General features: G+C 52.9%; 1 protein-coding gene and 1 long non-coding RNA gene across 3 annotated transcripts; one reads left to right on the forward strand and one right to left on the reverse strand.

Moving 5' to 3' along the window:
• The first annotated feature begins 11 nt into the window (after nucleotides 1-11).
• Nucleotides 12-5,402, forward strand: LOC113615434 (uncharacterized). The gene is made up of 2 exons (XR_003431001.1): nucleotides 12-168; nucleotides 4,524-5,402. It is a non-coding gene; the product is annotated as an uncharacterized LOC113615434 (long non-coding RNA).
• On the reverse strand, nucleotides 5,377-7,985 carry C2CD4D (C2 calcium dependent domain containing 4D). Of its 2 annotated transcripts, none has more exons than XM_027097849.1 (2): nucleotides 7,575-7,985; nucleotides 5,377-6,627 (listed from the first exon to the last, which is right to left on the reverse strand). In XM_027097849.1, exon 2 carries the CDS (start codon nucleotides 6,549-6,551, stop codon nucleotides 5,490-5,492), a length of 1,062 nt encoding a protein of 353 aa, XP_026953650.1. In that variant the 5' UTR covers nucleotides 6,552-6,627; nucleotides 7,575-7,985; the 3' UTR covers nucleotides 5,377-5,489. The 2 variants fall into 2 exon arrangements, with proteins under 2 accessions (XP_026953650.1, XP_026953649.1); XM_027097848.1 differs by having other exon boundaries at nucleotides 7,593-7,980.
• Between the last annotated feature and the right edge of the window lie 7,231 nt (nucleotides 7,986-15,216).

Consider the following 15,216-nt stretch of genomic DNA (forward strand, 5'->3'; position numbering starts at 1 on the left):
GGAGAAACAGGATAGGTGATGGGAAGGGGGCTAGCATTTATCGATCACCTTCTGTGTGCTGGGCCCTTTGCCGGTCACTTTATGTAAATCCGTGATTTTCTCCAATCCTCCCAACATCCACCATGAGGCCGGCATAGTCGCTCCAGATAACTATGTGATGCTTATAAGGTAAGTGATGCTCAAAGATAGTCATGAGTTGCCCAAGGACTTGCACAAGGACAATAAGTGGCTGAGCTGTGATTTGAACCCAGGTCTTTGTGAGTTTAGAATCATGCGCTTTCTACTTGACCAAGACAGGTGACGGGAACAGGGGAAGTGGGGAGGGGAGAGATGAAGACGGGATGGCTTATTCGGGGGATGGTGCCTCTTCTACAGGATGAGGTCAGACTCATCTCCGTGGTTCTTGGGTTCCTTGAGGCCTCTGCTTAGCCTCTGCCCTTTGCTGCCCTTTGCTGCCCTTCCCTAGAATTCCCTGGCTCCCTGGTGCCTCCACATCCTCCTGGTCTGCTGGGGCTGTGGGCAGGCCTGGAGGAGTGTGCTGAGGCAGAGGAGCCATGGGACAGGAGGGGAGCCACGTTGCACTGCACTAGTTGCGGGAAGGAGACCCCCCCAGATTGGGCAGACCCACGCTGAGGAAGGGCTCTGTGGAGAGCTACAGGATACTGCTTCCGCGGGACCCGGATGCCACTAATCTCCTGCACAGACTCGGCCCAGAGTTTGATTAGCTGGGCCTGGCTCTCCTGCTTACCCAACAGGCCGGCTGGCCAGAGGCCAGGCTGCAGTGGGGAGGCTCCCTGGCACCTCCTCCGGCTCTCACTCCCAGCTGGTAAACAGCAGAGCAGGAGCCAGCCACGCCTCAGCCTCGTGACTGCAGCCCACTCCTCCCCGGTGCACGTGGCATTTGGCGTGGAGAGGGCAGGCAGCTGTCCCTTCCCTCACCTGCCCTCCCACCTCACCATCCTGCGCTCGTGCCCCACCCTGGAAGCGCACGCTCCGCTACCATCAACACCTCCGTTCCTGGGTAGCTCCCAGAGACTCCAGAGGGCTGCAGCTTACGGGACAAAGGTTAGAAGTAGAAAAGGACTTTCCAGCTCCCAGGATGGTTGACAAGGGTGCAGGGAGTGAGGAAGAGTGGAGTGGAAACTTTTGGGGACCTTCCTGTACCGAGAGTCTGAGGGCGTGTGTCTGTTCGTCTGAGACTCTGATTATCCCCGTGTCCTTTTGGTAAATGCATGGCCCACGCGTCTGTGTATACTTCTCTGCACAGAACAGGATGTTGGTCTGTTTTGGGGCTCAGCCCCTTGGGCAAGCTTGGAGTAAGAAGTAAAGCTCTCTAAAGCACCACCCAGGCCAGTGCCCAGCAGACAAGTAGAGCCAGCAAGAGGCAGAGGGGCAGGGTGCAGGGGCTGCTGGGGCAGAGTGTTGCTCTGCTGTCCCCTTCCCTGCCCACGATTGGCTTTGCTTCCTCTCGGTATCCTCTCTCTGTGTCTCTGCCTGCCAACCCCTCCATGCCTATGGCTCTTCTGTTTTCTGTGCCTCGGTAGCTCATCCCTCTTTCTATTTTCTCCTCTTTCAGCCTCTCTTCCTCTGTGACTCTGGGTCCCTCAGAGTCCCTTCTTGACCTACCAAGCATGGGCATGGAATAGAGGCCGTGCAGAGCGCCTGGAGATGGGCACTTGGCCCTGGCATCGTGCCAGGCAGCCCTGCCCACCCCAGATACGGTAGGTCTGGCTGCCTCTCTCAGCCGTGCCACTTCGTGCCACTGTGTAAGGTGGGGAGGAAGTGACTGGTGGTTGGGAAGACAGGGTCCTGGCTCTAGGCCTAAGCTAGTCTCATGCTTCCCAGCGTATCTCTATGCCTTCCTTACCCTAAGCATGGATGGCTGGTGTTCTTTCTCCCTGGGGCAAGTAGGTACCCTGATCATCCTTTTGGGAAGTCCCCCCCTCATGCCTACACTTCCTCCCTTCTGCTCTAATCACAGATCCTTTTCTGGAGGAATCAGTCCTTTCAGAGCAGGGCAGTGGTTATTTCCTCCCCAAATACATTCTCACATTCTTATGCAAGGAAGAGGCTGATAGGGATCAGAGAATCAATTCACCCACCACGTGCCCAAGTTCCCTTATCAGGGGAATCTGAACGCCAGGGGCAAGCAGCCTGGGGGTGTGGAGGGTGGTGGTGGTGGCTTGGAACTGGGGAGCAGTCACCAACTTCTTCTTCCCTTCCTTTCCACCCCCTAGACCACAGAAACCACTTAAAGCTCATGCAAGCCTGCCCCTCCTGGGAGGGCCTGGGGTGTAAAGGTGGAAAGTTTGTGGGGCCTGGGCTGACTGTATGCTACATACCACCTCAGCTCCATCCTTCGAGGGCCACCTGCTCTGGGAGGCCTGATCCAGTGGTTAAGAGTACCTTCCTATGTGTCCTTTCTAAGAGGTCCATGCCTGGGGGAGACCTCAACCCACCGGAGGGACTCAGGGAGGGGGCACAGTCCCCTCAGCCATTAAAAAAAAGGACATCTCCGGCTCTATAAACATCTGTAGATCTCACAGTCACCACCCCTCCCCTTTCCTGTTACAAAGGCCACTGTGGGTGGAGGGACCAGTGGGAGTTTGACCTCAGCTCCTGGCCCTGAACTCTCCGTGTGACCCTGCCTGTGGCACTCATCTGTCAATTAACATCTGTGGTCATTTAGACTTGGACGTTGCAAGGAGGGTTGAAAAGCAGGAGCTCTGATTTTTGGAGCCGAAAGACGGGTAAGAACGTAGCCTACTATTAGTCCTCAATTACCACATTGTTAAAAAGGGGACAGTAATATCTGTCCAGACTTGTGTCTGTGAACATGCTTTGAGGCCAGAGCAGTCTGCACACAGGAGGGGTTCTTACGACCTTATTTGCCCCAGGGCATGCTTCTGTGGCTTTAGTTTAGCCTGGAAGTTCCTCCAGGGACATTGTGGTCCCCATGGGGGGGTGGGGAGGGGGAGGGTCACAGCTGTGGATACTGAGCAAACTGCTCCTGACTGGAGTGGACTTGAATTCTCACCTTGCGAGCCTCCTCTGAATGGCAGGTGAGGTAGGAGGTCTGGATGGAGCCACAGTCCTAAAACTTCCCTGCAGTCAGGGCTGATCCTCAGGCAAGTTTACTTAACCTCTCTGATCTATCTTCTCCTGTAAAATGGTAACAGTAGCCGCCTTACTGAGTGGTTGCAATGATTAACTGGCATAACAATAAAGTACAGAACCTACTGGTACAAAGTACTGTGGTTAAAAAGCAATGTTTCGGTCCCTCCCGCCCTCTTTCCATTCTTACAATCTTCCTTTCTTCTCTTTGTCTGACTCCCTTCCTAATCTCTCTCCTGCTTTATTTTTCTCTAGAACATATTACCAGGTGACGTTTCTACATTTTACTTATTCATTTTGTAAATTGTCTGATACCCGTGTCTGTTTTTTGTTTTGTTTTGTTTTGTTTTTTGCGGTACGCGGGCCTCTCACTGTTGTGGCCTCTCCGGTTGCGGAGCACAGGCTCTGGATGCGCAGGCTCAGCGGCCATAGCTCACAGGCCCAGCCGCTCCGTGGCATGTGGGATCTTCCCGGACCGGGGCACGAACCCGTGTCCCCTGCATCGGCAGGCGGACTCTCAACCACTGAGCCACCAGGGAAGCCCCCCGTGTCTGTTTTGATCACTGCTGTATCCAATGCCCAGAACCTCCTGGCCTTCCCTAAGTATTTGTTGAAGGACTGCATGAATGAAGGGTAAATGGCCTCTACTTCTCTTTCCAGCTACTTTCAAATGGGCGTCAAATCCAGTTACTCACCAAAGGTTGTTAGGGGAGGATTTGGGACTGAAGTAGGACAGTACTAGGGATGGAGCTGGATCTATGGGTGGACTTCACAGGCTGAAAAGATCGGAGAGCTGTCATCCTGGGGAAGGAAGTGACCTGACTGGGAAGTGGCAGCTGGCATTTAGGGATATTATAGTGAGGTGATTGAGAACCCAGAGTCTAAGGCCAGACTGTCTGGGTTTGAATCCTAGTCCTACCCCTCACTGGATGAGTAAAACCCAAGGTCACACTGGATAAAAATATTAGCAATAGTACTTAACCCTCAATGGGGTTGGTGGCAAGTTGTTGGAACGGTTCCTTGCATGGCGATTATCTTGGCGCAGCTGTTAGCACCTAATATTATTTGATCAATGCTACCATCTAGTGGACATCTGGAGCAAGATTTCCCTGGTCTGGGGGGTTGAGGGTGGGGTGGGGAGGGACCTAATCAGGGGAGGGAGAAGGAACCGAGGGGTGCTCTGAATGCAAGTGTGTGTGTGTGTGTGTGTGTGTGTGTGTGTGTGTGTGTGTGTGTGAGATGTTAGCATTACACATGCTGAGGTTTATCTAGATCCAGCAGGCAGGCTTGGCCCTGGTTAGGGCCACCGGGCAAAATGAGAAAGCGGGGAGGGAGAAAGAAAGAAGTTGGGTTGGCACAGCGCCTCCCTTCCTCCCTCCCTCTCCCCCTCCCTTCTTTCCTCCTCCAAGGCTGGCCTGAGCCAAGAGGAACCAGCTCCAGGGAAGGTGGGGGAGAGAGAAGAAGGTCACTGCTGACGTCAGGGACATTCAGGTAGGAGGTAAACACAATGTGACCTACATTTATCCATTTTCCACATTCTGCCCCTACTCACTGGGGTAGCGTTTTCTGGGCACCCCTGAGAACAGTTCTCACAGTCCAGTGGGACCCCCTCTTCCCCCAGGACCTCAATCCCTGGGACATTCTATCTTGGTCTTTCATTACCAAGCACTGTTCTAGCTCCTGGCTCCAGCTTTACCCCCAAGGGTGGCACAGGTGTGGAAGAGACAGGCAAGAGAGAGGACACCTAAAGGCATAGTGTGCTAGTCTTACATCCACTGACTCACTCCCAAGACACGGAAATTTCATGTCTCTTCAGAACAGATGGGGGGGTGGGTAGATGGGTGGGGTAGTGCTGTTTTCCCCTGTGCAGCCCCAAGGAACCCCCAGCGGAAGGTGGCTTTTGTTGGTTTCAGTCACAGAGTTTTTTTCTGGAGTGACTCAGTGATTGGAGGGCCCCCTGAAGGGGTAGGGACCTGGTTGAACAGGGAACCTAGAACCTACTCAGGCCAGACCTACTGAACTAGTGTCAGGGTCTCTCAGGAATGGAGCCCAGGATTCTTTCTGCATGTTTACCAAGCTCATCCAGGATTCCTGATGTCTGGTTATTGTGATGCTCATTCAAGTTTGAGAACCACTGCTTAAGGTCTGCTCCAAATCAGACAACTGAATGAGCTTTCTCCATCCCGTGTACGGCCAGGGCAGAGGGAGGAAGGTAGGCTGCAGATCTGAGAGCGTAGGGTGCCAACAAGTGGGAGAGATACCGCCAGAGACAAACAGATATTTTATTAGCAAAAATAAATACATGCCGGGCAGATGGAAAGAATGAGGACTGCAGACCCGCTGGAGACCTCCTGAGGAAGAGGCAGTCTCTCAGGCTACAGGCTGAGATGGGCAGGCGCCAGGGAGGCTCCGGGACCTAGCCCACCACGCAGGGTGGGCAGCAGGGCAATCAGGGACGTCTCACACTCCCCCAGCAGCACGTCCCTGCGGAAGCCTGCTCCCCTGTCCAGCACCTTGGCCCTCAGACTGTGGGCGGCCAGGTCAGGCGGGCCGAGCCCGTCGAAGAAAAAGTCCTCATTGAAGATGGGGTTGGCGCTGCGTTTGACCACGCGGCTCCGCAGGCCCCGCGCCCGGGCGCGCGGCCGCAGCCTCAGCACCACGCAGCAGCCGCCGCCGCCGCTCCCGGGGCCGGCCCGCGACCCGGGCAGGCCCTCGGCGCTCACCAGGCGCAGCCGCAGCCGCCCGGGCCAGGCCTGGTACTCGGCGGATAGCCGCAGCTGCCCGCCCAGGGGCTCGAGGCGCAGCACGCTCTCCTTGGCCGGCCGCAGCTGGCGGCACAAGAAGTCGAGGTGGAAGAGCGGCGGCGTGGGCGGCCCCGCTCGGCGCGGCGCGTACGGGCTGGTGTCGGCCGAGCTCGCCTCCTCTGGGGACAGCGAGCGCGGCCTGGGCGGCCGGGGCCGGCCGGGGCCTGGCCGCGGCGAGCCAAAGGGCGACGAGTCGGGCGACGAGGCCGTGTCGCTGTCGGGGGCCCGGCAGAGGCGCAGGTCCGGGGAGGAGACGTGCAGCCTGAACTGCGCAGGGGGCAGCCCCCCGGCCGGGGCGGGCGGCGGCGAGTGGAACAGGGACTCGCGCCGGCGCGTGTGTGGGCTCTCGGGCAGGAAGGCCCAACCTTCGCGGCCTGCCAAGTGCGGCAGCGAACAGGCCTCGGGGAGGCCGCGCCCGTCCACGTCGCGCCCGCTGAGGGGCTCGGCGCCGCCTGGGTCGGGGAGCCGAGGCGGGATGAAGAACTGCGGAATGCGATCGGGGGTGAGGACGTTGGGGCAGGCGCGAGCCAGCGGGCACGGGGTGCGGCGCTTAGGAAACAGGCCGGAGGGCGCCCACCGGGCCCTGGGCTCCGCGGCCCCCACCCAGTAGCCAGCTTTCTCCAAGAGCCACATGCGGTGGGGTGGGGGGGCTGAAAGTCCGAGTTCCACGAGGCCGAGAGGGTCCAAACCCAGCGTCTCAGGTGGAGGCCTGTACAAGGAAAGAAGGAAAGCCCAAGGTGGGTGATGCTGCAAACGAGCATCTGGTCTGCCGCCGTGCCCTTCTTTACGGGCCCACGGGGTGCACAAGCCCCTGTTTGAGCGGGGTGGGGGGAGGATGGGGAGGGACAAAGGGCGGCAAAGTCGGGGGGTCCAGGGAGAAATAGAGGGAGCCCAGGGCTAGACAGTAACATTTTCGGATCAGGCCTCGGACATCCGAGTACACAGGCTCTCCCATTGCTCCCGCTGGTACTGAAGATGTACACCCACTTCAGAGTTAGAAGGCCTTACACACCCACTAGGAGAATAGAGTAACACCCTCATTAACAAAAGGTCTGTAGCCGCAGACACCGACCCGTGTTCGGAACCCCCGCTCCTATACACTCTCCCCCTGAAGAGACACCGCGGCCCTTGGAGGGTTCACCCCCTTCTCTCATGCCCAATCCAGAAGACTAAGGCTCTCCTCCAGTGTCTGATCTGGCGCCCCTTGGGACTACCCCCCTTTCCCCAGCACCCCATCCCCGCAGGCTGCATTCCCGGGCGGCACCGCAAGCTTCTCCAGGCTGAGCCATCCTTCGGCCCTAGCCACACCTGCCTCCTCTCGCGCCTCCTTCGCCTTCCCGAGCCGTTCCAGGCCAGAAGCAGACTCGCTGCACACTTGGCTGCTGCTGCCCTGCGAGCGAGCACTTAGGGCCGGTTCAAGGAGACGCACCTCTCGGGAGCACAGAATGCCACCCCTCCTAAAGCCCTGACTGTCCCGCTCCCTGCGTCCCAGCCCTACCGCATCCCGAGTTCTGCCGCGAGGGCCCAGCCGTTGGGCCGCCCCTCCCACTCCCCACTCCCTTTCTCCCTAGGAAACCAGTGAGCACAAAGACAGCATTGATCCTCTGCCACCCCCTGAGCTGACTCCGGGAGGCCCCGCCGCCAGCGCGCGCTTACCGCACCCCCTCGCCGCACCTCAGGGAGCGCGAGGTTCCGACTTTCTGCCTGGGAGTCTGAGCCCACGGCAGCAGGCTCGGTCAGGCGCCCAGAGTGCAGGCCTCACTGGTGGGCCGCCTCTGGGTCCTGGCCTCTGGCCAGGAGGCGTTCAGAGCCCCGGGGTGGGGGAGCAGCTTCCTCTCCAGCTTGCTACCCCAGTCCAGTCCCGGGAGGAGCTGGCAGGGGCCTCCGTTGCCTACGTACAACCTCTTTTCCTGGATAAACACAGCTCTGTCTTTGCGGCCGTCAGCCCGGCCTTCTTAACTCCTCCCTTCAGGTTGCTAGCAGCAGGCCAGCCCTGTGCCCTGGGGCCTTCTCTGCTGGGCCCTGGCTGCTTGGGAGTTGGGGAGGGCTGCAGTGAAAAGGGAGACAGCCATTAGTGGGCAGTGGCCTCCATCCCTTAATGCTACGCTGGCCCCACCCAGCCCTCCTAGGTGAAAGCCACAGGCACTGCGACACAAATGGTAACTTCTGCAAAGCCCTCCTTGCTGGAATCCTGCCTTGGCCCCCGTTGTTCAGTTCTGGAGACATCCCAGTTGCTCCCAGACAGAGTGATTTGTAGTGACTGGTTCTCTCAATTACACTGGACCAGGGAAAAGGGACCAAGCTTGAAATTTCTGGACATAGAGACACTGAGGACAGAGCTGTTTCCATCAGTGAGTCAAGGTCAGGCTGTGTCCACCCACCCCCCCCATCCTTGTCAGAAGTGTGTTAAACTGTAAACATGGAGGATGTCTCCCCCTTCCTTCCCCTCCTTGAAGGCAGATCCTAGGAGACACAGGCCACCACTGACAAGATGAGACCATCAATTGTATTCCAGGCACACTCACTATCCTTCATTCACTCCTTAGGATGTTTGCATAAGCTACTTCCTCTTCTAGGACCACTTCCCCTTCACCCTTCAGATCTGGAGGCCCTCACTGACATGCTCCCGTTGAAATTAGGGGGTTCTCTTGTCTACTTTCACAGCATCCCATACTTTTCCTTTATGGTACTGTTCACAGTTTTGTTTTGTTCTTTTCTGTGATTTATTTCTGTGATTATTTAATGTCCTCCTCCCTTAGCAGACTGTAAGCATCACAAAGACAGTGCTTAGAACAAGGCAGGTGCTCAAGCAGGATTGTTGAATGGATGAATGATATTAAGCAGAATTGTGTCTGAATTAGTTCATTTATCCCTTCATGGTGCTAGGTGCTGGGGAGACACAGAATGGGGAAGCAGACAGGCAATAACGACAGCAACAAGACAAATTGTGAAACTCAGGAAACAAGATGACTATTCTGACATCTGACACTTGAGGGTTTGGGGGGAGCAAATGTTTCTTTTGTGGAGATCCCTGGTGGCACGCAGACCCTCCAGTCCTGTGGCTGCTGACTCAGCTCAGCCCTGGTGTCATTTCTGGGGAGGGTGGTCTGTGTGGAGTGCTGCAGCTGAGAACTCACAGCTGTGGCATCAGTCAGGTGGGTCGGGGATCTGAGCTCTGGGACTTACCAGCTGTGTGACCTCTGGCCTGTAACTTAATCTCTCTGGGGTTCACCTTTCCCATCTGAAAAATGGAGAGAAAATACCTAACTCTCAGAGTTGGCATGAAGATTAAATAAGCTCACACATGCGCATCAGTTAGGCTGACTTCTGCTAAAAGTACATGAAAAGAGAAACCCCACTTCAATCTGACTTGACAATAAGGACATTTTTGTCTTCTGTGATAAGCAGTCCAGAGGAAGGGTAGGATTTAAGGAAGTTTGATTCTGTGGCTTCATTCATTCGTTCATTCATCCATAGTTATTGACTACCTACTATGTGCCAGGCACTGTATACTGCACTCTGGGGATATAGCAGTGAGAAAACAGAGAAATCTTCTGGCTAGATACTTTAGTGGGGGAAGAAAGACCACAGACAAAAATAACTGAGGAAAAACTACAGTTTATTAGATGGAAATCACTGTTGGGGAAAAAATTAAATTAGGGGAGGATCATAGAGGGTGTCAGGAGAGCACGCAATTTTACATAGTGTGGTCAAAGATGGCCACCTTGAGAATGTAACATTTCAATAGTGATATGAAGGAAGGAGGAAGGATATCTGAGGGAAAAGCATTCTAGGCAGAAGCAATGGAAATGCAAAGGCCCTGAGGCAGAAGTATGCCCGGAGTGTTCAAGGAGGCGAAGAGGCCAGTGTAGCTGGAACAGAAGGAGTGATGGGGAAGTGAGGTCAGAGAGAGCGGGGCCAGACTCTTTGGGGGCTTGTAGCATTTGTAACAATTTTAGCTTCTTCTTGTGGTGAGCTGAGGAGTGATATGACTTGACTTATGCATTAAAAGGGTTGCTGTGGTGGCTGCATTGATAATAGAATAAAAGGGGTAAGGCTGTAAGTAGGGAACTCATATAGGAGAATATTGAAATAATCTTGGCACAAGATGATTGGGGCATGGATCTGTGTTGCGGTAGTCAGTTTCTGGTTATATTCTGTAGATAGAGTCAGTAGGATTCCCTGATGGATCCATCCCCATTTAAGAGAAAGAATTATCCAAAGTTCTTGGCCTAAGCAACTGGAAGAATGGAGTTGCCATTTACTGAGAGGAGGAAATATCAGGGGCTCAGTTTTAGATCTATTAAACGAGGAGATGTCTGTTAGACATCTAGATGGAGATGTTGAGCAAGCAGTTGGATATATGAATCCGGAGCTCAGAGGAGAGGCCCAGACTGGAAGTATAAATGTGGGCACCAAGAGAAATGTAGATGGAATTTAAAGTCACAAGATTTGATGAACTGAAGGTAGAAAAGAAAAAGGATCCAAAGACCGAGTCCTGAGGGCCCAACAGTTAGAGTGGGAGAGGAGGAGGAACCAGCTGTGCCAGATGCTGTGGGAAGGTCCGATAAAATAAGGACTGAGAGTTGACCATTAGATTTAGCCCTGCAGAGTCATTAGTGACTTTGCCAAGACCAGTTTCGATGGAGTGGTGAAGGCAAAAGCCTGATTGGAGTGGGCTTGAGAAAGAATAGAAGGAAGAGAGCAAAGACAACTCTCTGGAAGAGTTCGCTAAAAGAGTAGGGAGAAGTGGGGCAGTGGCCAGAGAGGGAGTAGCATCAAGAGAAAAAAATTTAAATGACAGAAATATGGTATGTTTGCTGATGGGAAAAATCAAATAGAAGAGGAAAACTGATAATGCAGAAGAGAGAAAGGAGAATATTTGGAGCAATATTGCCAAGTAGACTAGAAGAAATAGGTCTCATGCACAAGAAACAGAGCTAAGGGTGGCCCCCTGCCTGCTGTGTGAACAGTTCACCCACAGTTACTGGAGGGGAAGTAGAATAAATTGGTAGAGGTAGTAGGTGGAGAGGTGTGGTAGTGGGAGCTTGCTCTTTCTGAACACTTCTGATTTCTCAGTGAAACAGGAAGCAAGGTCTTTAGCTGAGAGTGATGATGGGGGAGGAGGTGGTGCTAGGCATTTGAGTAGAGAGGACCAGGAAAGAAACAGTCGCCTAGGAAAGCAGGAGAGTGAATGATCTAGGAAACTGCAGGATGACTGCAGGGCAGTATTACGGGCCCACTTTAGGATAACGATCTAGGCTTTAAAGTGAGACCGGACAGCAAGGTTGTGTGGGTTTTCTCCAGCTGTGTTCAGCTGTGCAGTGCGCTGGGGAAAAATGGGCAGAGATTTGGATTTAGCCAGGGTTATGCTCAATCTTTGACAGTTCATTTTCCTCCTTTCTCTTGCCTTCCATTTCCTTCTCTTGGTGGATATTAAATTAAGGATGCACACAAGGGTGTACAGCAGTGGGATTGAAAACTGACCGCAGATAATCCACAACCTGGCTGTGTTAGTTGGGGTCTGGTGAGGAAAACAGCAGTTGTTAGATGGTTCAACAGAGGGAGTTTGACACAGGGAATTTGTTACCAAGGTGGTGGAAGAACACAAAAGGCAAATAGGAAGATGAGGGCTGTCTAGCAGGATCTGTAACCATGGAGACACAGCCACTACTTGAGTTGCCTCCCAAAACAGAGAAGGGGAGAAATACCCTGACATCTCCTTACTTCCCACCTTCCAGTCTTCCACCAGCCTTCCAAAGCCAGATGACAAAGGAGACTGGGAAATGTATATTGCAGGCACTAGCCCTCTGCAGTCTAAGGCAGAGTAGGGGAAGGGTGGGGATCTGAGAGCCATCAAGCAAATGACTGACACACTGGGTAGCCAAACAATAAGACATCAGACCAGGAACTTGGAGATCACCTCATCTACTCTTTAGTTTTTACAGAGCAGGAAACAGACCCAAAGAGAAATGATGGCCGAACAGTAGCAGAGTTGAGACTAGAACCCAGATCTTCTATCTTAAAGAGCATGGTTCTTTCTTGTACCCCAGGGGTCTTCATAATTGAGCAGAGCTTCTCCCTTGAATGAGGGCCCAGGGTGTGGCCTCCGCACCTCTTCCAGCACCATTGCTGCCACTCAAGAACTATGTAGGTGGGCTTCCCTGGTGGCGCAGTGGTTTAAGAATCTGCCTGCCAATGCAGGGGACACGGGTTTGAGCCCTGGTCTGGGAAGATCCCACATGCCGCAGAGCAACTAAGCCCGAGCGTCACAACTACTGAGCCTGCGCTCTACAGCCGCAAGCCACAACTACTGAGCCCGCGTGCCACGACTACTGAAGCCCACGCGCCTAGAGCCCGTGCTCTCAAACAAGAGAAGCCACCGCAGTGAGAAGCCCGTGCACTGAAACGAAGAGTAGCGCCCACTCGCTGCAACTAGAGAAAGCCTGCGTGCAGCAACGAAGACCCAATGCAGCCAAAAATAAATAAATAAAATAAATTTATTTTTAAAAAAAAGAAAAGGAAAAAGAACTATGTAGATGACCCAGGGCCTTGACCTCCTTTTTCTCGTCAGTGCCACTGTAGAGGGACACTTAGAGGACTGGGCAGTACAGAGTGCTTTCCTGGGTTCAAGCCAGATGAAGAGACACAGAGGGGACAGACCTTTCCTCCAGGTCAGCAGACAACTGCTACAAGACTCCCTGGGCTTTTCGGCTAAATTGTCCTGTGTCCTTGAGCGGTGGCCTCAGGCAGCATGACTTGGCCACCAATGCTCACTGTAGGTGCTAGCAGGTGATAGGGTTGGTGATATACTGTGTCTTGCAGCTCTGGCTCCTCACCCAGGACCCATGATAAATGACCTAACTCTGTGGTCTTAGTTTCAGGAAGACCTTAGGGGCCCCTTTTTTAAGAGCTGGTATGAACTATTGGTGTCCCTTGCCGTCTGGAACTGGTTGGTCTTACAATTGCCTTATTCACTCTTTGGTTTCTCTTGGCACTTGATTCAGACGTTTGGAGAACACATATCCTTCAAGCAGAATAAGCTGATTCGAGCAGAATAACCTGCCACATTTGCCTGGATGGCCTGTTGGATTCCACCCCATCTGCCTATGTAGTAGCTGTAATTCCAATGAATGCACTACACATGGAATTGGTTTTTAAAGTGTGGAGGCAGAAACTCCCCTTGTTTCTGCCTAGAAAGCTGCAATACTTGGCCTCCTGGGAGAAGAGAGGCATCTGTCAAAGCCCTCGACACTAAGAGAAGTATTCCAGCAGCTGATGACCTCATTCCCCTTACCAAGATCCCTGCCTGCCCACTTGGCCTTCTCCAGTCAAGGCTGACACTCCCAGCCTGGCTGTGGGGCCTTGCCTGAGAGCCTCCTACCTCTGTAGATTTCCAGCTTTTGCCTGTTTCTGTTAGAAGCTGGCCCCAGTAGAGAAGTGACAGTGTGCATCCAACCTCTGCCATCCTCAACACATGACTTCCAAAGTCATCCTGGGTGTTGACATCCAGTTTCCAGACGAGAGAAGAGAGAAGCAAGCTGTACTTGAGTTTCCAAGTACCACTGTTTCGGTTTCCTTCGTTTACTTGACTGCATAGGAAGGATAGAATATATTTCCCTTCTTCTCTTGGGAGTGTTTAAATGAAGATTAGGTCCTTTTTGACCGTGAATAAAGGACAATATGTTTTTGGTATACACTGATTTAGACTCTGGGCTTAATAGGTTATCAAAGGCAATCGTGAAAGCACAGGAGAAAGAGTTTTTATGTGAGTATATGGGGGAGGGCATAGTTGGCTGCCACAAGATTTCTTGTTACGGCCTCTAGTAAGTCTCCCGTTTTTGGAGGGCACTGGATCAAGTGCCTTCAAATCCACGTCAACCAATCTTTTGCTCGTTATTGAAGACAGATGGCTTAGGAAGTGTGTGGTCTAGTTACTAGAAAGAGAACCTGATCCACCCACCTCTCCACCACTGCTGAATTTGGGTCCAACTCTCTGACCCTGTTCCATGCCACAAAAACTTCCTTCTCTCTGATCCCCTGAATCCCCAGCCCTAGTCTCAGGTCCTGGAATCTTAGCTGAGGCCTGAACTTGAATTCTTCACTTGTCAGGATGAGGGTTTGGACACAGACCCATCCCTCCTCTGCCTATCCTCCTTTCAAACTGAGGCAGTGGCTGCTAGCTACTTACCAAACCTATTTCTCTTTCTTCTACAACATAGAGTTACATCATATTTTCCAGTCAACCTCCCTTGCAGTTTGGTACGGTCTTGTGACAGAGGAAACACTTTGAAGTTTGGCCCCCTAAACCTCCCTTGTTATTCTCTCTTCTGGCAACTGGATGTCAACACCCAGGCTGACTTTGGAAATCATGTGTTGAATCATGCTTGTCAGTCAGGTTCCTGAATGACTGCTAGACACCAAAAATTGGACTTTGTGTGAGTGAAAAGTACAGTCTATTTAAGATACAGGTTAGATTATGGAGATGTAAAGGTTTATCTGTCTCAGCACTTGGCATTACCATACCTAATAATAAAATCCTTTATGACATGTCACTTGGAGCTCTCATTCTTTGGTAAAACTCCTCTAATCTTTGACCTCTCCCTGGACATCCCCTCCACCTACTGGGCTTGATGGAATCCTGCCTGTCCCTGTGGAAGCTGCTCAGTTTCCCACCCCTGTCCTCTGCAGGCCCAGAGGAGGTACAGTCTTCTCCTGGATGGCCATTGCCTCCTCCAGTCCATTGTTCTTCCCCCTCACATCAAACCTTTCCTCCTTAGAAATGTGCACCCCTTCCTCTGGACCTCTTTCCCCACTGATGGCCTTGCCTCCTATTTCACTGAGGAAGTCGAGGTGCTCTGGCATAGACCCCGGCAACTTTCCATCCTGCTCTGCACGCCCCACTTCTTCCTTTTGGTCTCAGAGTCATGTTGATGCTGTCCCGTGACTCCTGTCTCCACTGTGCTCTTGATCCATCTCTAAGACCATAGAGCTGTTCTGTTGGAGGACACCTCTCTCTCTCCTAGGGTTTCAGCCTCTCTCCACTGGCTCCTTCCAAAACAATTTATAAATATACTCAAATCTCTCTCTTTAAATAACATAACAGCGACAACAACAACAAAATTCCTAGAAAGAGTCATCTAGCTCCACTCTGTCGTTCCCATTCAGTTTTTCATCCACCATAATCTGGATTTTGTTCCCACCTCCTGGCAAAGAAGACCACCACCTTCCTCTCTGCCAAGTCCAAAGGCCTCTTTTTAGTTCCCATCTGCCTTGCCTTCTATTTAGCATTTGATAC

This window comes from Aethalodelphis obliquidens, unplaced genomic scaffold, assembly GCF_003676395.1.
Source record: "Aethalodelphis obliquidens isolate GAN/ISIS:26980383/991018 unplaced genomic scaffold, ASM367639v1 scaffold116, whole genome shotgun sequence".
NCBI classification, from domain to species: domain Eukaryota; kingdom Metazoa; phylum Chordata; class Mammalia; order Artiodactyla; family Delphinidae; genus Aethalodelphis; species Aethalodelphis obliquidens.